The sequence below is a fragment of the Neovison vison genome, chromosome 2, assembly GCF_020171115.1.
Source record: "Neovison vison isolate M4711 chromosome 2, ASM_NN_V1, whole genome shotgun sequence".
Lineage (NCBI taxonomy): Eukaryota > Metazoa > Chordata > Mammalia > Carnivora > Mustelidae > Neogale > Neogale vison.
Window position 1 is genome coordinate 235,177,406 of NC_058092.1, and position 22,043 is coordinate 235,199,448.

The following is a 22,043-nucleotide window of genomic DNA, read 5'->3' on the forward strand; positions in this document are numbered from 1 at the left end:
CTGGGTTAGGGAAGCTGTGTATTTACCTCCTGAACTTCACTTCCTTTGTTGTCATCCTTCTGGGGACAATGGAAAAGGAGAGTTTTCTTAATCACTCCTAGAAAAATGCTTCTTCCTGATTTATCTTCAGTGTCTATGAGAAGAGTCATTGGTTCAGGGCAGGTGCTGTGCATTGCTGCTGCTCATGTGCCTTCGCCGGGGCACGGGGCCCCTCTAGGGTAGGGTTTGTTACCCCCGCTAGTCAGATGCAGGGGATTCCCCTGTGCCAGCTATCTTTCCCTAGCCCCTCTCTTTCTCTTTCTCTCGCACCCATGTTTTCTCCAGAGATGTTGACTTGTTGACTTGTGAATTACCAGTTGCTCATTTACTGAGGTTTCCCTGAAAAGGTTTTCTGAAATAATCTTTCAAAAATGTAGAAGATAAAACATGACTCATGTGTCCATTGTTTTTCTAGGTTTGTGGGTAACACTGAAATTACTTCCTGGAGATATCCATCAGATTAGAAAAGAGTTTCCTCACTTAGTGGACAGGACCACAGCGGTGGCTCGGAAGACGGGGTTTCCGGAGATAATCATGCCTGGTAAGAACTGATTCCTTTTGCATTCTGGGTGTGGCGTGGATGTGGATGGCGTTCGGGGAGCTTGTACAGCTGGCTGCAAGGTGCAGTATGGGGATGGTGTCCTGGGGGAGCTCTGGCAAGCAGTGAGTTGAGCTGGTGGGAGGTGATGTGTGAACCCCAGCATGGTCATAGTTCATCCCTGCAGGCAGGAGCTGAGGCCAGTCTGAGAGCTGACCACCTGGGTTTGGGCTGCGGGGGGGTGGCTTCTCTTGGTTGTCTTAACCTGCTGGTGGGAGTGACTTTTGGTGGCATTGTATAAGGATAAGCGAGGGAATGGATGTTTTCAGAAACCCAGCCCTGAGAACCTGAGGTGGGTTTCCACCACCAGCTAGAGTAAACATCATCATTCCCATAAGCAAAGCCTCTGTTACCCTTAATCTAGAAGCCTTTCAGGTTATCTCTGCCCCATATCATCTGGTGAAAAGGAAGAATGGGAGTGAGACATTCCAACAACCCTGGCTGCCAGGCTACCGGAGCTGGATCGGGGAATCTCAAATGTAATGAAGGACAGTGGAGCATGGGGCCCTTTCAAGGGCCCTGTGGGCTTCACTTTAGGTTGTGCTCAGTGGGTCAGTCGTGGTGGTTGGTTCACTGTAGGATGAAGGCAGCAGTTTGTTGATGGTAACGTAGGTTCACAGTGAAGGTCCTGTAACTTCTTTGGAGTCATCCAGAATGTGTTCAAAGTTAAGGGACACAGTTTAGGTAAATGGATCCTACTATGTTCCAGACCCTCAGGGTCGGTTGTGGGTTAAATGTCTCTTCACCGCTGTGGTCCCTAGCCTCAAACTTCACCTTCAGCCCAGAGGTGAAAATGCAGGACCTGGAGTCTGGCCTCTCTTTGGAGCTGTGCCAGGGCTCCTTCCCGACCTTGCTCAGCTGTGCTCTGCTGCTCTGAAGAGAGAACTGATAATTCCTACCCGTAGGGTGGGGTGGAGTTGGGATGCTGTAGTGGGTAAAGTCACAGAAAACACAAGTCCAGCTCAAATGGCTGAGCCCTAAGCATAATCACTGGCTTACGTCCCTGAGCGATGGACACAGCCGGGCTCCCATTCTCCATAGTAGCCTTTGCTGCGTTGTCTCCTGTGCATATTGACTTTGTCCTCTGGGTAAGGGCTCTGCTGGCTTCCGTGTTCTTTCCAGACCCCAGTGTCCTAAAGGAGATAGTGTGCTTTGGACCCAGTGTTGCCCAGCAGGGAGCCTGGGCATCCTGCAGCCTGGTCTGCTCAGGACCCTGCCCCGTGGCCCCTGGACAACGATGGGCTGGGCAGTGGGGTGTGCACATCAGCCACCTAGACATCCACGCCTCCCAGCGGCAGGGGTTGTAGGAGGGAGACAAGGACACCAGACGCGTGTCTGGGTAGACACCTGATCAAAACAAGGAAGGAGGGGCAGCAAGTGAACGTTGACACCTGAAACCTGCTCAGTTCCTGTTACTTATTAGTACCGCTCAGGCTCGGTAATGGATGTTAAGCTTCTTAAACCAATAATGGAATTCCGTGTAAAGATTAATCTCATATTTACATAATACTTTTCAGTTTCCAAATAACGTTCATATTAATAATCTGATTTGATCCTCACGAGATCCTGGGCAAGCCCGTGAATATTTATCCTTTATATCTGTGGGATACTTTTTGGTTTGCTGATAATGCTCATGGAAGTCTAAACGTTGGTGTTGAACTAATTGCAATTGAAATTAAGCCGTAGCCTAAAGTTACACAACTAATGAGCAGTAGAAATGGGGCCACACCACGGCACATTCAAGGATTCCCCGTGGTGTCCCTTTAAGGGCCCTGCTGCACATTCCAGGAAGAGCTCTCTGCTCACTGTGTGCCCTATCAGAGCTACTGGTTTGTGTAGTGTAGGGTAGGTGGGGACGTGTTCCTGCTGCTTCCTCTATGTCTCAGGGCTGTTGTGGGTCATTGCGTTCTCTGGCTGCTGAGTTGATGTAAAGGACATCTCAGATTGGTTAGGCTGGTATGTAGCAGCTTACCCATGCAGGAGGAAAGCATGACCTCCAGCTCGCTGTGAAACCGAGGGATACCTTCAGCGGGCGGGAGTGAAGTCTGTGCACAGCAAATTAATTTGGAGCTCTTAGTGGATGCATTGCTTGCATGTGGAATTGAAATGAAATTTATAGATTAGGATGACATTGGGCATTCATCTTGGGTGGTCTGGGATGGCCTCATGTTCAAAGAGAGGCCCAGGAAACTTCTAGCTTGTACTGGTCATATTTCCCTTTATAACTGACCAACCTAAAAGGTAACTCTAGACCTCTAAAATAATCTCCTCATAGATTCCTGCAGAAGCCGTGTAGCTGACTGTTGTTCAGTGGGTTCTGTGTACTGAGTTGGGAGTTGGGGTTCCTGTAGTGTGGGACTCTAGCTAGAGGGAGCCACCATGTTCTCTATGGCCAGGGAATTGTCGACAGGCTGTGGGTACCGCATGGTACCCTTGGGAAAGAGAGAGAGATTGAGACCCTGCGGTGTTTTTACTCAGGCCCCTGGCCTTTAGCTTGGTAGGACCTGTGCATTGTTCCCATCTTGTCCTGTCTCATGGATATGTCTGTCTTTTTCTTTCTTTCTTTCTTTCTCTCTCTCTTTCTTTCTTTTCTTTATAAAACTTTATTTATTTGATAGATAAATAGACACAGTGAGAAAGGGAACACAAGCAGAGGAAGTGGGGAGAGAGAGAAGCCGGTCCCCCACTGAGCAGGGACCCCAATGCGGGGCTCGATCCCAGGACGCTGGGATCATGACCTGAGCCGAAGGCAGATGCTCAATGACTGAGCCACCCAAGCGCCCCATGGAGATGTGCATCTCCTTCACACAGTGGGAGAGCCTGCTGTGTCACCTGTGTTTTTCTGCCAGTTTTTCTGCCTTTCTGTGAGCCACTGGAAATGTGCAGGTTTTCTGAAGGATCCTGGTGGGGAACAGAGTTTTCCCCTGAGCCCAGAAGGTGGCGGGAGGCCTGCATGAGGCAGAGGGGGTGTGAGTCCACCCACGCCTGCCTGCGATTCCTTCCTCCCCAGAGTGAGAACCTTGGGGCCCTGCAGGCCTCCACTGAGGGCACTCTTGTGAGTGTGCATCTGTGGGGCTCATCTGCCATAAAAAGGGTCTCACTTCTGGGCCGGCCCTGCGTCTGGATGTCTAGGCCAGTAGGAGAGTGAGACCATGGGGTTCACCACCTCGCTGCCCCAGTGTGTCATGGCCGTCTGGCTGATGAGGCCTTTAAGAAGCTCTTGTAGCCCTTTTTGATGACAGGTTTTGTGCTTTGGTAGAATGTGCAGGCCGAGGGGTCCTGCAGATGTACCCAGCCTTATCTACTGCTCAGCGGCGGGTGGTGTGGGGGGTTCAGTGACTTGTCCGCAGCCGCTCAGGGCTTGGTGGCAGGTGTTGGCCTGGCAGCTTTACCTCCTGCCCCTAGCCTGGGCTCCATCACTCTTAGCTTCTCGCATAGTCAGTGTTACTGACTACAGCCGCGCTCCCTCTCCCAGCAGCGTCTGTGGCTGTGGAAACAACCCACTGGGATTATTATAATAATGACTTTTAAATGAAGGCTTAATTTAATAGCTGGAGACATTAAAAGCCAGAATAGAGCAGAAAAAAAGAAAGGAAGAAAACAAGAGTGCAAGGGGACTTGTTCTTGGCCCATAGTGGGCCATTTGCTTCTTTTGATGGACCGGTTCCTCACATCTCCTGTGGGAGGGCAGGTGGGTCCACGTGGGACATGACCAGACACACAGCAGAGGGAGAAGCACTGGGCAGTGGTGCTTGCTCTAAATCATGCGGCTAATGAAGCTTGCTAAGTTTTCCCAGTCGGACCATTACCAGGGGCCTCATAGGCTCTCAGCAGGAAGAAGCATGTTGAGTTTGTTTGTTGTGTATGGGTTTTGTTTTTGTTTTCACAGTTTATGGCCCATCTCACTTTAAAACACACAGGTCTGTTCTGATCCTGACAGCTGCCCACCAGGAGGAGAGAAACTTCTCTCTTGACCCGCTCCTAGTCCCTGCTCCCAGACATCAACTCAGAACCTTGGCTTGTGGCTCTGATTCTCGATCAGCTTCTTGTTCAAGTCCTTGGATTAATGTAGAGGAAGCCAGTATTACTCGTTGTTATCTGACGTGGGCCACTGATGGTGTGATGATCTCGGGTGACCCATATACCGACAACACAGCCCGTGGTCCACCATGCGATGGTGATGGTGGTCACGCTGGGCCATGGACACCGGAGAGGGGATGGTCACTGCAAACCCATCGGCGGCCTTCGCGTCGCGGTTGGCATGAGCTGTCCACTGAGGTGAAGGACCGTGCTGATAATTCAGGGCCTTGAAGTTTCTCCTCCTCCTTGTGATCTTACGATGACGATGCTGAAAACTGCTTTTGTCATGTGTTTAAATGCTGAGACTGTTTTGTAGAAAATATTTTGTCATTATATATACAGTATTAATTCTCTGCTAGGATTGGTAGCAATTTCAACAGTGTTGCAGAATTCCCTGTTATATTATGAATAATGGATCGGTTTTAAAGGTATAATTTCCCCCCCAGGTGATGTTCGAAACGATATCTACGTAACATTAGTTCAAGGAGATTTTGATAAAGGAAGCAAAACCACAGCAAAGAATGTGGAGGTTACAGTGTCTGTTTACGATGAAGACGGAAAACGGCTGGAGGTATTTATTGTTGCAAAGCTTTATCTGTGGTGTTGAAACTTTATTTTCCAAGTGTTTTCTTGGCTCTGCTGCAGAATAGGAAAAGACATAGCTGAGGCTGCTTGATCCCATTTCTGGGGATGAGAGTTTATTCTCTACCCCTTTCTTCAGCTCACCATAAAGGGCTGGCGTCCTCGGGGTCCTGGCTGCCGCCTACCTTGAGAGACCCCTGCAGTCCTGAGCCCCTCTTTCCTGGTCCTATCACAGGGCCTCACTTGCCAACACAGACCCAAGCCTCAGAGGTCTAGTGGTCACACTAGAAGTTCAGACACTGTTATTATCACCATCTGAGAGATAGGGAAACTGAGGCCCAGGGAAGTCTTGTCCCGGGTCAGAGAGTTAAGTGGGAGTTGGAACTGGGTTTTGAATCTGGGCCTCTGACCTCGTGCTTTCCTGGGTGGTGGTGGTTACCACGGTGGCCTGCAGGACTTGGCGTGCTGGGCAATGCTCAGGGATGGTGACCTCCGCTGATGACTGGAGGCCACGCCAGAGCAGGTGTCCCTGCCAGCTACCCCTCTGGACCCTGGGGAGCGGACGGGGCTCCTCTGGGCACATGTGTCTGAGAGCAATGCCCCGTGTGTGCACCTGAGGCTCAGCTGTGCCAGGAGGTGAGGGTGGCGTCCTTTCTGTGTGGGTGGCCCATGTCCAGGGTCACTGCCGGGTGGTGTTGCCCTTGCCACTTGGGCTTTATTGGTATAGCTTCTGCTGGAGCCGAGTGGTCAGTTTATGGCTGGTAGAATGGGAAGGAGCGTTGCCATCTCTTTCTCACCTCTAGCTCTTCATCCTGGACCTGCTGAGTGAATCCGGCAACTTCCTGCATATCTGAATCTGAAGGCTGTTAGGGGTGAGGGTCGGAAGGACGGAGGACAGTAGCATTCCTATACTGATAGCCATCAAGATGCTGGAATGTCTGCGAGCGAGACTGTATGCTGGTCGCGGCGGCTCCAGATGGATCTGTCCTTCCATTGCTGGGAGCATATTCCATTTGTGATGGGGTTTATTGGCATTCCTGTAGCGCTCTGCTTAGCTCATCTAATGGGGGCGGGAGGTGGGGAGATGGATGCAGTGTCAAGCTCTATGAGGTCTGATGTGAACTCTTTATGCCTTCTTTTAAAGCATGTGATTTTCCCGGGTGCTGGTGATGAAGCGATTTCAGAGTACAAGTCTGTGATTTACTACCAAGTAAAACAGCCACGTTGGTTTGAGACCGTTAAGGTATCATTTACATGGTCATTTTATCCCACGGGGTTGATTATGAAATGCTCATTTGTATCCCAAGGAAGTCCCCAGCTCCCACCCTGCCCGGGGCTGCTCGCCAGCGGGCACCCTGAGCCGGCAGAGGAGCTCTCCCCACAAAGTCGTTCAAGGTTGCTAAGGAACCATGCCGGCATTTCTTGGAATACATTTACTCCCATCTCCTTTTGGACATAAAAATAGGACTTTCATGGAGACAAATGACAAAGTCCTTTAAAGATCGCTATTATCTCTCTCTTCCCGGGTCTGTTATGTGTGTGGCATGCTGTCTTTACACCAAATGGGAAAAAATAGAGGTGACAATGTATGGAGGACGTCTCTGGGGAGATGGGTCCCCATCCACGAGGTGACACTGCTCTCCCGACGCAGCTCACTGACGTCAGCACGGCAACTCGCCGTGGCACACCACAGCCCCCGTGCCAAGGGCTTGAACGTTGGGAAACCCAGCCTGGGGTTGGCCTTAGAAGACAGATGGTAGCTGGGAGAATTGGGAACAGTCATCGGTTAAAGGCAGCATGCATGGGGTCTGTCTGCTTTGACTGCTCGTCACAACAGGAAAGCTTTCTTCCTGCTGCCCTAGGGCAGGTCCCTGCAGCTGTGGAGGGACTGTGGACACCTCCAATAAGGGCTACTGGGAACATGGCAACTTGTAAAAAATAGACTTTAACAGTGAGGACATGAACATTTACGAAATTTTCTGTTGTCTTGCAGAATCGGTTTGGCATCCCTTACAACACTGTCTTGTTTAAATTTTCCAAAAGTATTTTGCCTTTGGGAAAGTCCCATCAGGGATTAGGCTACTGTATTTTCGTCCCTGCAGGGAGGAGGTGCGCAGTTGCACAGTATCTCAGTTGAACAAAACCATTAATGTGAGAAGACACAGTACAGGTGCTGAAACCTTCTTTTTCCATTGCACAGGTGGCCATTCCCATTGAGGACGTCAACCGCAGTCACCTTCGGTTTACCTTCCGCCACAGGTCATCCCAGGACTGTGAGTAATCCTTTGATTTTAGCCCGTGTTGTTTGCAAGGGGAAACTGGGCGAAAGCTCTGTCAGCTGCACTTGTCACTTGTTCTGGATCCAGAACTATGTGATCCTAATAGATGCAGTTTTAATCCTTGAGCTCATTTCCATGTTGACCCGTGTCCGGAAGGTGTTACTGATTCTTTTTCATTGCGACGCTTGCAGGAGATCTTAATTTTCTTCTCGACTTTTTCCTGCTGCTACCTCCTGTTCTTCCTTTCTGTTTCTTCTCTTCCACGTGACTTTCTGAGGCTGTTCCATTCATCCAGAAAGCCACTGAGATACAAGTAGATTTCAGAAATCCGCTCCTAATGCTGTTTGCGTCAGAATGGAAAGCCTTGATGTCTGTTTTGTGTTTGTGGGTAGCCCCCACATCTGGCTTCAGACTGTACTTCTCTGGTGGGAGATGTTGTTGTCGTTGTGACTGATGCTGAGAAGAGGGGAAGAACTGGGGTTCGGATCCCTGCCCTTCCAGAAGAGTTCTTTATCAATGACTGGAGTTCTCTTTCATGTTCATTCTTGTCTGCTAAGGACATAGCCTGTACTAGACACTAAGACATCACGACAGACAGCTGTATCCCTCCTTGCCCTTTGTGGTCTGTACCCCCAGGGCAGTGAGCTAAGATTTGGGACAGTAATGCCCAGCAAGATGGGCTGCATTGTGTTGCTGTTGCTTTGAGGGGAAGGGTGGTCTGGGGGCTGTGTTTATCACTTGGGTGGGGACCACTTGAGGAAGGGGGAGTCCTCTGCCCTGGCTCTCTGGAGATGCTTCATCTGGAGGGTAAGTGCCTGGGGGTCTTCACGAAGTGGGACGGAGGCTACGGAACCCATGGCACGGTATTTGGCATAGAGGAGGGTGTGGGCCCTCAGAAGCCACTTCTTTGTGGTTAATATGTCCATCCTTCATGCTGTTTCTGGAAGGGGGCCTGCTTGACCTGGGCCCTTTCCGGGTACGGGACCTGCACAGGTAGGGGGTGCAGGAGAGTGAGTGCGTGCGCAGTGGTGTGAAGCGGGGGGAAGGTGGGCCTCGCCGTGCGGCCAGCAAGGAGCCAGGACCCCGCTGTTGTTGAGAAGCTCTGGGGAAGCATGTTCCTGCGGTCCGCAGGGCTGTTGTGCGCGGAGCACGCACATCAGCCCGAAGACGGGCTGTTGGGGGGACGGGGCAGGTGGATCTGGAGCATCATCCCATCTCCTGTCCCTTCCCAGGGTTTCAGCAGAGCAGGGCCCTAGCTCATGAGGGGTTGGGGTTCAGGGAGACGGGGAGAAGCAGGGTGGCGAGGGCTGGGCAGCGTGGGAAGCGGTCCCCAGCCACGGTGGACTTGCCTGACGGCCGGAGCCAGCCTGCCAGGTGGCGGCCCGGGGTCTGTTGGTTGTGCATGGCCCTCCTCGGTGCCCAGAACCGTGGGGTAGGAACAGTGACTCAAACGTGGGAGCTAACATTCGTGTGCTCTTACTGTGCTGTTTGGATCTGTTCTCACCCATGACAGCCCCGTGGGCCCTCACTGTGGTCATTGCTCTGCACTTCCGGTGGAGGAACTTGTGGCTCACAGACCCAGCTCAGTCCCCAAAGTCACCCAGTTTGTCAGTGGGGGAGCTCGGTCTGTGTGCGTGAGTGTCCACTCCCACACCGCGGGGGCATGGCGAGGCCACTTAACGTCCTCTGGTCTTAGTTTAGCACCTGCTGTCTACACCTCACAGAGAAGATCCTCTTTGCAAACTTTAGTTTGAGATGAGTTGTGAGGTCAGCCTGGGAGGATCATGGAGCAGTAGACAGGGGCGCGGGGTCAACAGAGCGGGGTCCGTCATGGGGGCCTCTCAGGGGAGGTCATTCCTTGCCCAAAGCAGGGAGCAGGGGGCCGGGTAGAATGGCCGGGAGTGGGAACAGGCCGCAGGGAAGAAGGTGGGAGCACTGGCGGGCAAGGAGAGAGTTCTAGAATCCACAGAAACTTGTCTTAAAAGGCACACTCGCCCTTTACGACGAGCTTGTTCTCTGGTTAATAACTTACATCAGGGCAGAGGGATGTCCTCTGTAGCATTTTAATTTTCAAAATCCTTGTTTTTCTAGTCAGTTTTAAGTACTTGTTACAGACAAGGTGCTGTCCCCCGACACGCCACCACACATTTGCATAATTAATGAGGCTCCCTGGCTGTGGCTTGTGGGGTTTTGGAACCATGTGGAACACCGGGAGTGTGAGGCTGACTCTGTCCTGAGCCGGCCACCGCGGGAGCGCTGGCAGCCCCCAGGGCCTCCTCAGCCTGCCTGAGCGCACACCCGCAGGGTCAGAAACGGGCCAGTGTGGCCCCCTGACCCCCTGCAGTGAGCTGCTTTTTTTTTTTTATTTTATTTTTTTCCCCTAAAGGGAGACACGGTGAGCACAGGGAACCAGTGATGGGGCTTCTCCGGCTGAGATCCGTTCCGGGGGGGCGGGAGTCCAGTGCTGATGTGACAAACACTCCAGCAGCCTGTGAGCACTTCAGGGGCGTCCGCTCCTGTTTCTCCTGAACTTGAGCCGGTGTGCGGCACTGGGTCCGGCCGGCCGGGAGCTGAGTTTCCTGGGCTCTCAGGGGGCCTGGCTGGGTGGGGCGGCCCTGCCTCCTGTGCCCCTGGTGTCTTGCAAAATTGTTGTCTCCTCCCAGTGGTGCCAGTGAGCATGTAGTCAGTCCTGCCTGTGGCCTCTAGGTCAGGGTATAGGACATTAATCAAAGGGGCACCGTGTTACTTTGTCCTGCTTACTAGTAAGATCAGGGGAACCCGTGTGCTGACGGGGGTGCTCATGTGTCCTGAACCATGGCTGCTTGCACGGAGATCTCTTCCTTCTTACCTGAACATTATGGTAGTTCACGTTTTCTGTGTCCTTTTACAAAGTTGTTATTGCTATTTTTATTCCTAGAGTAAAAATTTTTTTGTCTTCATTCCTGCCTTTGTTTCGGTAGGTCAGTCATTCCTTTCTCTTTCTAATTAGCCAGGATTTATTGAGCACCTGCGGTGAGCCGGGTACTCATGGACACCAGGACTGCAGAGATGAACAAGACGCGTCATCTTTGGCAGTGGTGGTGACTCGGGGTAGATATTTTGATCCCCTGGCTCAGGGTGGGTGGCTGTGCTCCTTTGTTGACCTCTGTCTGTCTGTCTCTCTCTCTTTTAAGATTTTATTATTTGAGAGAGAGAGAGTTCGGGGAGGGGCAGAGAGAGAGGGAGGAGCAGACTCTGTACTGAGAGTGGAGCCTGCACGGGGCTCGAACCCAGGACCCTGGGATCATGACCTGAGCGGAAGGCAGAGGCTCAGCTGACTAAGCCTGCCAGGCGCCCGCTCTTGTCATTAAAGAGAACATAGGTGTATAATTTTAATGATGATAGCTCTGGAACCCAGTGTTTCCGTGCCACACTCCGTGGCCATCTTGCAGAACCTGTGCAGAATCTGCTTCTTCAGATTCTGCCTTATCTGCCTCCTGCTCTGGCCCTGGCCCACTCGCCCCCCGCTGCTCACCAGCCACCTGGCTCTCTGTCCCCAAGGGCCAAGCGCAGGGCCGCTGAGGGACTCTGCCTTTGGCTGTGTCTCTTCTGGGAAGGGTTATGCACCAGCTCACATGTTGTCCATCTCCTCAGAGACCCCGTCCAACCGTCTAGACCTGCATCCCTGTTCCACCATGCCCCTGTCACGCGTCACTGTCACCAAGCTAAAGGACCGGTTTGTTGGTGTCTCCCCAGCTAGAACAGATGCTTACCGAGTACCTCATAGACGGCAGGCCCTGTTGCTCGCCCAGCTCGTGAACCCACAGAGGAGGAGAGCTCTGCTGTCTCGCTCTCTCTTCTCGAAGGGCACGGATTCTGTGGGGTTGGCGCTCCCCCTTTAAGGCCTCACTAACCTTGAGCTCTTTCCTATAAGCTGCACGTGGGGGGTGCTTAGGGTTCTAGGCCAGACCGGGGAGGGACACAATTCAGTCCATAGCAGTTAAGAAGAAGAACACATCGGGGGAGGGGCGAGAGTGTGCCCGGGTTATGATTCACTGCGGCAGATGGTCTGGTTACCTCGGAGCAGGGCATCTGTCAGCCAGAACTTGAATGAACGGAAGGAATGAGTCTCACCCACACCCAGGTATCTGGGTGAATGTTCTTGCCAAAGAACAAAATTTCACATTCATGCATTCCGTCCGCCTGAATTTATAGTAGTGGGTGTCATGAGGTAGGAATGGGTTCTGTGTTTCCATACTGATAGCCAGTTTTCTCAGGGAATGGCCAGTCCCTACTGCACTGCCTTTTGCATTATGTTTCCGGACGCCGTCGCTCCCGTTGTCTCTGGGTGTCCCCGATGTTAAGCCTTGCTGTGGTCTTTGTTGTCATTTCCCAGACACTGCTGGTGTCTAGGTTTGCAGACCTCCTGCCTCCCCATCCTTCCATGCTCATGACCGTGGGAATCCGTTTGCACGTTCTATGAGGAATCTCTTCCTTGAGGTTCTAATTGGAGTTACTTGGAATTTACAGGTTAATTTGAGCACCACTGGTCCCATTAGGAGGAGTCTTCCTCCTAGTGAACACACTCCCGTTTTTCCATTTCTATTTCCTTTAATTCAGTGCAGTTTTGTCATGTTTTTGTAAAGGGTAGCCCTTGTAGTTTTTTATGTGATATTGCCATGACGGCGGTGGACAATGATGATGGATTTCTCTTGCAGCCAAGGATAAATCTGAGAAAATATTCGCACTAGCCTTTGTAAAGCTGATGAGATACGATGGGACCACGCTGAGGGACGGGGAGCATGATCTCATCGTCTACAAGGTATGCTGCTTGCTCGGTGCCGTACTGCTGGTGTGGAGCCTCTCTCCTGCTCTGTCCTCCTCTCCGGGACTCCTGGGCTGAGCTGACGTTTCCTGTGTTTGTGAGAAAGCCGCTCTCTGGTTTCACTTACCTGCATGCACATCTCCAATGACCAGCCCTTTTGCTGTCCCTAATGAGAGAACAGGATGTGCAATAAATGTTAAAGTGAATGAATCTACACCAATAAGGGCAACCGTTAAAATAAGCAGTTTCAGAAGTGATAAAGAGCAAACATGATGGGTAAAAGGATGAAGGATAGCGACGGATAGAAAAGAAGTAGGGGTCGTCGATTGCGACTTGCTTCCGACGTGCCTGTGATTAAACCCCCAGGCGGAGGCAAAGAAGCTGGAGGACGCCGCCACGTACCTGAGCCTGCCGTCCACGAAAGCAGAGCTCGAGGAAAAGGCGCACTCGGCCACCGGCAGGAGCATGCAGAGTCTTGGGAACTGCACGATCAGCAAAGACTCCTTCCAGATCTCAACTCTCGTGTGCTCCACCAAACTTACCCAGAACGGTGAGTCTGCGGATGGCCCCGTGTTCACCCTGCAGTTTTCCTCGCTCAGCCCCATCCTTTTCGGGCTCCCAGCCCGCTCTCCGCTCCTCGTGTCCTCCATGTGCTGGTATTGGCCGGCACCAATGTCCATGGACCAGAAGGGGGCGTGGCACCCGCTGCACCTGAGAATGTACTATAATTTTGGTCTGGGCGTTAACCTTACAGAGAGATAACCTATTGGGTTTGCTTTCAGAAAAGATTTTTGGCCACAGCAGGGTAGCATGATGTAAGGGAAAACCCACGGGTTTTGGAGTCAGATCAAAGACCGGGTGTGGAGCGCTTGCCGCGCGCTCACCCTGGAAGCGAACGTGAATGGGGCCTGTGAACCGGAACCTCACTACCTCGTCTCCGCACACATGCGGGTGTGACATCTGCCTCAGAGGGCTTCGGGAGGGTGTGGGGGTTGCACACGCCGGAGGATCTGAGCTACCCGCTCTCCGTGTGTGCCTTTCCATCCCCCAGTTCCTCGCCCAGAGAATCACCAGTTAGCTTTACTTCGAAAGGCCGGTTTGGTGGCCTGGGGCACCCTTGGTCCCCGGGCGCGGTTTGGCTGCAGCAGGGTTGCCTCTGCACACTTCTTCCATTTACAGATTGCGTCCCCCCACGTGTGGCCGTATCACGGCCATGCAGAGGGATTGTATCCTCTCTCGAAACTCAGCTGGAAAATCCAATTTTTTCCTCTTCACCACCCAATATGGATTTTGATTATAAATGTTGGTTGGTATCTTGAATTGTGTCCCTGGGGATTGTCCGTAAATCTTGGCAGTAGTCTCGGATTTGTCAGAGGCACAGTCATTGTTTGGACTCTAACCGGATAAACGTGGTACAGAGGGACACCATCATCAGAAAGCCATGGCACTGGAGTGGAGAGCGGGCTGGGTATTCCTGCTGTCCATGCCTACTGTCTCCCTGCTGTTCTGCTGGCTTTACAGACTGTGCCTCCTCACCACTTGTCTTGTGAGTCAGCCGTGTGGGGGAGCATGTCACTCAAATGCAGGAAGGCCATTTGGACGTGTCTCTCTAATGTTACTTTCATCATCACAGTTTGCCCGAAGTGTTATGAATTCTCCCAGCTGGTGGTGTGCAGTGATCTCCGTAAGCAAAAGCAAACCCTTACCTAGGCATCAAGCTCTGTGCAAGTGTGGGGAGGGGTGCAGAATGCACTGGGAGTGTGCAGCTTTTGCGCCCAGGGAGCACGTGGTCAGCAAAGCAGATGCTGGTTTGGGACTGCATTATGGAAAGGGTGCCCCACTGGCCAAATGTTCCTCTCTGGATATGGTCCTGCGAATTCCCTCCCTAGCCTGTCTGCTGCACTGTCCAGGGCCTCGTTAAACTCAGGGCAATGGCCGCCTCGCTGGTGAGTCCCTACCCCACATGTGTGGCACGCGGCTTTTCATCACATGCCAGACGAGCGAGAGCTGCCGTGTTACGCCGTTTTCACTACATAGGAAGTCACCCATCTTAGGCTTGGGTCACCGCTCCAGAAGTACGTTTGGAAGTTGTTATTTGGAACTTGAACATGTTTTCCCCACCAGAACAGTGTTCCAAAGAGCAGTTAGGTTGGGAGGCCCACACACAGAATCCTTCTTAACCTACGTATTGCTGGAGAAGGGGACTGGGAACCAGAAATCTCCCAAGGTATTAAGAAACAGAAATCTCCCAGGGGTGTGAGGCCAACCCCTCCTCATACCTCCCAGCTCCCTGGCTGTCATCAGTCACAGGGTAATTCCCTCCCTGGAACTGAGGGAGCGGGGGCCCTGCTCTCCGCAGTGGCCGTTGCTGGGCAACAAGGAAATTCCAGGGTGACGCTGCACGCAGAGTCCAGGGGACCTCTTTCGGCTCGCGTTGCACACCTGCCAGTGATTCTCCTTTTTGGGATGGTGGTGTGGCAGGTGGTGTTGCAAGATGGAGCTGCCCCAGTTGGCATCTGAGCAGCGAGTCTCAGATTCTCATTCTGGGAGTCATTTTTCTGCGTCCGTGATTTGTTCCTGCGAAGTTCCGTTACTTAGGGAAAAGTGGTGGCTGAATTATTCATTGAGGTTTGTATTAAACATCTCTGTTCTCAGCATTACTGGATGCTATGGGGGATAACAGGAGAAGTATAGGATGTGATTCCTCTCTTCAATTAGCTTCCTATGTAATTAGTGAGAAGTCACAAAACACAGAATGGCCATGGGCCAAACCATGGTGGCTCCCTGGAATGAGAGCTGGGTCGGGGAGCACTGGTCTGACCAGGTAGCTGGAGGGTTGATCGAGTTCTGTTTTCTTAAAACACACTGCCCCTCCTCAGAGGCCCTCTCCCACTGTTCATTTGCCAGCTTTTCATTTTCTCAGGTTTGCCATACAGAGGTCAGGCTCAGCCTCCCTTATACCTAAAGTGCCACTAACTGCATGAATGGAATCCAGATTATTAGCTAGTTGCCATTAAAAACCAGATAAATAAACAACTCTTATGGGCTGGAAATCTGCCTTAACCTTGGGGCCAAGAGCAGGTCTAGGCAGGATGTGGCCTTTGTCATGACTTTCCTTTAGGAAGGAAGAAAACAGGTGAATTTTCATTTAGAAATGAAAACATCTTAACTTTCACCATGAATGGTTAAAGTTTTCACTTCCTGATCATCTTGTTGATGGACGGCTGCTGTGATCTGTCTTCTTGCCGTCCATCGTGCTTAGCACTTTCATCAGGCCACACCCTTTAGTTCTGGTACCAGCCCTGAGTCTGGCATCACCATAGTCATTGTGCAGATAGGTAAGCTGAGGTGGGGTTCCTTGTCTGGGGTCCCCTGATGGCGGAGTGTCCCAGCGGGTGTTTGCGTCTCTTACACGGTGGTTCAGCTCCTGTCCTCTCTGTTTCCACGGGTCCCCTTGCCAGATGCACTTTGGGGTAAGGACAAAGAAATGAGAACAAATGTTTGGGTGCTTATCACATGAATAATGCCTTTTGTGTGGTTCCGTCCTTACTAGGTGTGTCGTGTTCCCTGAAATGCTACCTATTGCCAAAATGGTATTTTTCTTTCCAGTATTAATTAGGTGTTTTTTTTTTAATGGAGGTACTTTGTGCAGCTGAAGTTTGTGCCCAATGAGCATAAATGGTAAATTGGATACACTTTGCTAATTGTGTTTTTTTCACATAATGGCATATGAGTATAACTTCCAGGGAAGATTGTGTAGGCCCATGTTCTTTCCTAGTGATGCTGTGTGTTCTGTCTTCATGCCTTCAAGAACATCTTGCTGCCTTAAATGAAGTCATTTCTGGACATTGTCTTCCGCATTTAGCCTATAAAAATCCATCCATTCAGCCTATGGTTTTTCTGTTAGAAAACAAACAAAACACATATTCAGCCCTAAGAAACGAGCAGCCTTGGAAGGCCGGGCCAGGCTGAGGGCAGCAGTTGCCCTGTGGTTCAGGCTCCCTGTGACCTTGCTGTTTCTGTACTTGAAGGTACATTTCTTACTTTATGTTATTTAATTAAAAAAAAAAAAAAAAAAAAAAGCCTTGTTCTCAAGCGGGAAAAATCCATTTGGTGGAAGATTTCAGGGCCGTGCTTTGTGGGTGAACAGCCGTCTTCCAGACCCTCTGCTGGGCTGAGTCTACCTCCTTGCAGATTGGAGAGGCGAGCCCTTTTTCTTTAAGCTCCTGAATGCATTTTAAAAACGATTTATCTGGGGCGCCTGGGTGGCTCAGTCATTGGGCGTCCGCCTTTGGCTTGGGTCATGATCCTGGGATTCTGGGATCGAGCCCCGCATCGGGCTGTCTGCTCAGCGGGAAGCCTGTTTCTTCCTCTCCCACTCCCCCTGCTTGTGTTCGTTCTCTCACTGTGTCTCTGTCAAATAAATAAATAAAATCTTAAAAAAATGATTTATCTATTTATTTGAGAGAGAGAGAGATAGGAGACTTAGGAGTGTGGGGAGGGGCGGGGAGAGGGAAGGAGAGAGAGGAAATCTCAAGTAGACTCCCCACTGAGCATGGAGGCTGCTGTGGGCCTTGATCCCAGGACCTTGAGATCATGACGGGAGCCAAAATCCACAGTTGGCCACCCAACCGCCTGAGTACCGAGGTGCCCCGCAAATGCATCGTTAAGCTTCAGTGTGGAAATCATTTCACAGGAAATGTTGGAAATAATGAATTCAGCCATACCAGGTGTCAGGTATGTTCTAGAAAGAAATGAAGTACGGAGCAGACAGATGTTTCCAGATAGGGTGGATTTTGTTTTTCAACTTTCTCTCACAACCCTCGCCTGCTCCGTGATGAAGGGAGACAAAGCTGCTGAGGAGCTGATCTTGGTTCTGTGCTTTCAGTGGACCTGCTGGGGCTCTTGAAGTGGCGTTCCAACACCAGCCTGCTGCAGCAGAACTTGAGGCAGCTGATGAAGGTGGACGGCGGCGAGGTGGTGAAGGTAACACACGGGGTGGGGACGCTTGCTCCGTTTCTCTTCCCGGGGGGAGCAGACCTAGGTACTGCCTCCACGGTGGCGTGGGCTCCTGGCTAATCCCTTGATCGGACGTGAACATGGACCTAGAAGTGGACAGGCTTCGGCTTGGATTCCGGTTGGGAGGGCCGTCTGGCTTCCCGGTGATGGGCTCTGGGGTCAACCCCGTCTTGGGTTCTGGCCCTTCTTCTAGTGGGTCCTCCCTGTGGGACCATCAAAGGTGAAATAATCTCTTGCAGGCTTCTTTCCTCTTGCTATGTAAAGGAGCCTTTACATAGCAAGAGGAAAGGCCTCTTCCTTTCCTCTTCTCATAGGGTAATGCCTTCTCATAGGGTTGTTCGGAGGTTCATGAAACCTGGAGCCTGGATCTGGCACATGGGGGCCCTAGCATTCAGCCCTATTATTATCATCTTATCAGCATTATTACCATCCGCATTATTATTAGTCCTGGCTCATGAGTCACCTAGAACTTCTGCGATTGACCTGGACAAATGGGTGGTGTGGCCTGAGGATCACAGCCCTGGGAGTCCTCTCTTGGCCGTTTTTGTCCCCCTTGTGATCTTGGACTCATTTCTTAGCCTTACACAGAGCAGGCTCTGGAAGAGTGTCAGATCAGACTGGAGTGACCCGAGATCCCTTGGAGAGACCCAGTTATATAATTCTTCTTCAGGGAATCGCTGCTTCTGATTCTAGGCTGTTCTTGCCTCTCATTGGCTCTGATGACGTCTCCTTGTTTTTTTAAAGATTTATTTATTAATTTTAGAGGAGGAGGAGAGAGAGAGAGAAAGAGAGTGAGAGAGCATGAGTGGGATGGGCAGAAAGAGAGGGACAAAAAAATCTCAAGCAGAGTCTGAACTGAGCGTGGAGCCTGACATGTGTCTTGATCCCCTGATCCTGAGAACATGACCTGAGCTGAGACCAAGAGTCAGACGCTCATCCAACTATACCACCTAGACGTCCAGACTTTTCCTTTTATATTAGGAAACCCATTTCCAGTTTCAGGAGGCCCCATTTGGCCTGCAGACGATAAGCAGGTCCACACTTGCGGTGTTCTGTTAACGAGGTGTCTATAGCCAGGTCTTTCCGTCCCTGGCTCGGTCCTTCACCCTCCTCGAGAGACGACTGCAGGAGACTGCCTTATCTCTGTAAAAATTAATTACTTAAAATGGCCTTAATTAAGCAGCAATGTGGTTAACTTCAGTGTAAATTAATTTGGTTGCACCACTTTCTGAGATTCATTGTATAACCATTCAAACATCTCCTTGCTAATCTTCTAATTTTAATCATCTTTTTAGGTTCTTGTCTGCTACCTCTGGCTTGGACAATGTTAATTGCTTTTTAAACTTCCTGGGTTCTGTAACTTCCCTGATTCAGATGGAAACTGGGTGAATAAGTTAATGTAACTTTAGAAGATACACGGTTAATGAGATTTTGTCCTTTCTCATTTTTAAATCCCTGTATCACATCAGGAATTAGCTGTATTTCTGTTGGCCTATTGTTACGCGTAAGGAGAAGATCTAGAACCATCTTGTCTTACTGTTGTCCTGCACTCCCCTTACCTCATCTATTATCAAACCCTGTTGTTCAGCCCTGGAGATGGTTTTCACCATCCCCCTCCCTCCCGTGTGGACCGGTACCAGCAGGTCTGGATAACCTGTCCGTCCATTGCCGGGGCATCCTTTGTATCCTGTTGGCCCAGAGAGTCACTGAGAGGACCTGTCTAAGGCTACACGGATGTTGACGGGAAGCAGGGCGGGAGGGCTTCCCAGCGTGCATGGGGTTCCTTTTCCTCTGAGGACATCACAGACTGAACTTCTTATGCTCCTCCAAGGCCCCCTCCAACCCTTACATCCATTTATAACTGGTAGGAGAGAGATGACTTGATGCGTTAAGAATAGTATCGGCTTATTTAGTAAAAGAAACAGGTGCCCATCTTGGTGGAAAATGAAAATGGTGATTATTTGGGGCCTCCAGTGGCTAGCCATCGAGAGAGGGCAGGTGTCAAAAGGAGTGTGTTCGTGGCTCTGGGTGCGGGCCCTCCTTGGGGATCCTGGCATCCCTGTGCATCCGTGGCTGCACGGCCTGGTGCAGGCGGCTCCTGCTCTCTATGGCCATGTTTCTGGGCTACTGATTATGTCATTTGTCTGGCTGGCGGGGTAGTCGACTGCAGGGACTCTGTGTGTGAACCAAGAGGAGCCAAAGCTTGGCACCTGGCGAGCCCATTGGCGGTAACACAGGGCAGTTAGCAGATGGTGTAAAGGTTTGACCTTTGCAAAGGTTTTACAAACTGAAGATGCTAGGAGATAATACAAAAGTCATGAGGTGGTGTGGGCCCCGGTAGCTGTGGGCTGGAGGAAGCCTGATATCCAGACCAGAATGTCGGGGTGAATTTCATTCTCCTGGTGCTTGTATGTGGCACTTCCTGGTATAAAATGGGTGGTGGGTGGGTAGCAGAGTAGAATGAGGGTTTGTGGTATCTGGCTGGCTGGTCAGAAAAGCATGTGGCTCTCGATCTTGGGGTCGTGAGTTCAAGCCCTACGCTGGGGGTAGAGATGGTTTAAATTAAAACTGAAAAGGAAAAAGAACATAATGAGGTTTTTATGCTCTGGTGGGTCTCAGATCTCTAACTGGGTTTGGGAGTACGTTCCTCTTCCTGAGGGAGATCTTGGCACTGGGTTTGGAGTTACACCAAGTTTCATAGCCCAAGGTGGAACTGTGGGGCAAGCACTGGTTTTGGGAGCAGGTCCCGGTGATTTGGTTCCCCAGTCTGAGTGCTCTAACCATTGGAGACCCACTGTGAGGACCTGAGGGCCCCTGTGGTTCTGTGTTGTGTGCATGCAAGGAAGAACCTGGACTGGACATCCCATTCAGCCATTCCTTTGACACCGTTGCTGTGGGACCCTCTAGCCTGTTCTTTTGTTTTGTATAACAGCTTCATGGAGATAGAATTCACACACCACGAAGTGCGCTTAATTTCCATTATGGTGGTATGCTCAGGAGTTGGTGCCACCATCTCCACTGTCTGGTTCCAGAACATTCCATCACAAGAGAAAGCAACCCTGTAACTGTGGGCACTGACTCCCTCCTGTCCCTGCCATTGTATCTGCTTTCTGTCTCTATGGATTTGGCTCCTAAGATGACTTTTCATTATTTTATATAAATTGAGAATTATACAATCTGTAGCCTTTTCCGTCTGGCTTCTCTCAGTTAGTACACTTCAGAGCGTAACGTGCCGCATGTTAGAACGCCATCCCTTTCTGTGGCCGCATAGCAAATCTTCCGATGTATGGCTTCGTTCTCCCGTTTATAAGCTGGTGGGCATTTGGGTGTTTGCCACATTTTGACATTTATGAGTCAAGCTGCCGTGAATATTTGTGTACAGGTTTTTGTGTGACGTCTGTTTTCTGTTCATTTGGATACATGTCTACGAATGATTGCTCGTGGGGCAACGTACATTTAACCCTGTGAGGATCTGTCAGCCTGTGTTCGAAAGCGTTGCACTATTTTACGTTTCCACCAGCGACGTGCCAGGGCTCCAGTTCCTCCACGCCTGTGGGCTACACTACTCTGCGTCAGTGCAGTGCACGGACTACTGCTCCAGTCCTGACGATTGCTTCTTCAGTGGCTGTGAAGTCACATCTCACCGTGGCTTGGGTTTGCATATCCCTGATGACTCATGGTGACATAGCTATACTTTATTCTCTTTTATGTCCAGTATTCCATCATGTGGCCTTCTGCCTATTCTTGAACTCCCCCACTAATGGGGAACTGATTACCTCCCAGATAGTCTTTCGTGGTCTGTCTTACACTTCTTCCAGGAGAAGATGGAGATAGGATTGGAAGCCAGTTTCTAGTGTGATATAACTTTGGTGTCTCCTGATTTTTAATCTCGTTCTTTAATTAATTCATGATGGTTTGTCGTTTTGGGCTCTAATGTTTGTTTGGTGAATTATAGTAGGGCTATAAAAGGAATTAGTAAATTCCTCTTGAATAAAACATGCTTCCTAGTGTTCTGCTGGGTGCCCCAGTTTCAGAGTCCCTTGCCTCTTCCGTCTGTGGGCATCTGGGTCTGTGGAAGGTCCTTCATTATACTCAGCTGGGTGTTTGTCCCTGTGCAGCTTCTGCCCACTCCTTGGCTCAGGTCCTACACTCAAAAGAACTTGGGATGAGGCAGAGCCGGTCCTCTGAGAGCTGCTGTTCAGCTCTTTGTCGCCGGACTGGTGAAGACCTGGAAAAGGGTTGGGCAAGTCTTATAGGGAGGGGACCACAGGGCGTTTCCCTGTTACCCATCCTCCTCTGCTTGGCACAGGGTGCCATGCCTTTGTTCTGAGTTCATTCATCTCCGTTTTTGTCTTGTGCATCGCATGGCTGGGAAGAGCCCCTGAAGTGTGTGGCTTCATGGGTGACATTTGGGAAAGGTGGGTGTTTGGAGTATGGCCGAAGTGGGTAATTACTCTAGGTTGGGGGAAAGTGAGGTGAGTTTACTCTGTCTGCTGACATTTTGTGTGTTTCTAGTTCCTCCAGGACACCTTGGACGCCCTCTTCAACATCATGATGGAGAACTCTGAGAGTGAGACGTTTGACACGCTTGTCTTTGATGCTCTGGTAAGAGGCTCCTGCGCTTCATCTGCTCAGGTGTGGA

The 22,043-nt window shown here is 50.8% G+C and overlaps 1 protein-coding gene across 2 annotated transcripts in view; it reads left to right on the forward strand.

Annotated features, from left to right (window-relative positions):
- The window catches only part of DOCK1 (dedicator of cytokinesis 1), a 491,675-nt gene that overhangs the window by 92,697 nt on the left and 376,935 nt on the right, over window positions 1–22,043 (forward strand). For both annotated transcript variants that reach the window (XM_044240731.1, XM_044240732.1), the window contains exons 13-20: window positions 455–580; window positions 5,164–5,288; window positions 6,444–6,542; window positions 7,500–7,572; window positions 12,276–12,379; window positions 12,749–12,932; window positions 17,271–17,368; window positions 21,917–22,006. In XM_044240731.1, coding sequence (XP_044096666.1) covers window positions 455–580; window positions 5,164–5,288; window positions 6,444–6,542; window positions 7,500–7,572; window positions 12,276–12,379; window positions 12,749–12,932; window positions 17,271–17,368; window positions 21,917–22,006 — 899 coding nt within the window. The remainder of the gene's footprint in view (window positions 1–454; window positions 581–5,163; window positions 5,289–6,443; window positions 6,543–7,499; window positions 7,573–12,275; window positions 12,380–12,748; window positions 12,933–17,270; window positions 17,369–21,916; window positions 22,007–22,043) is intronic.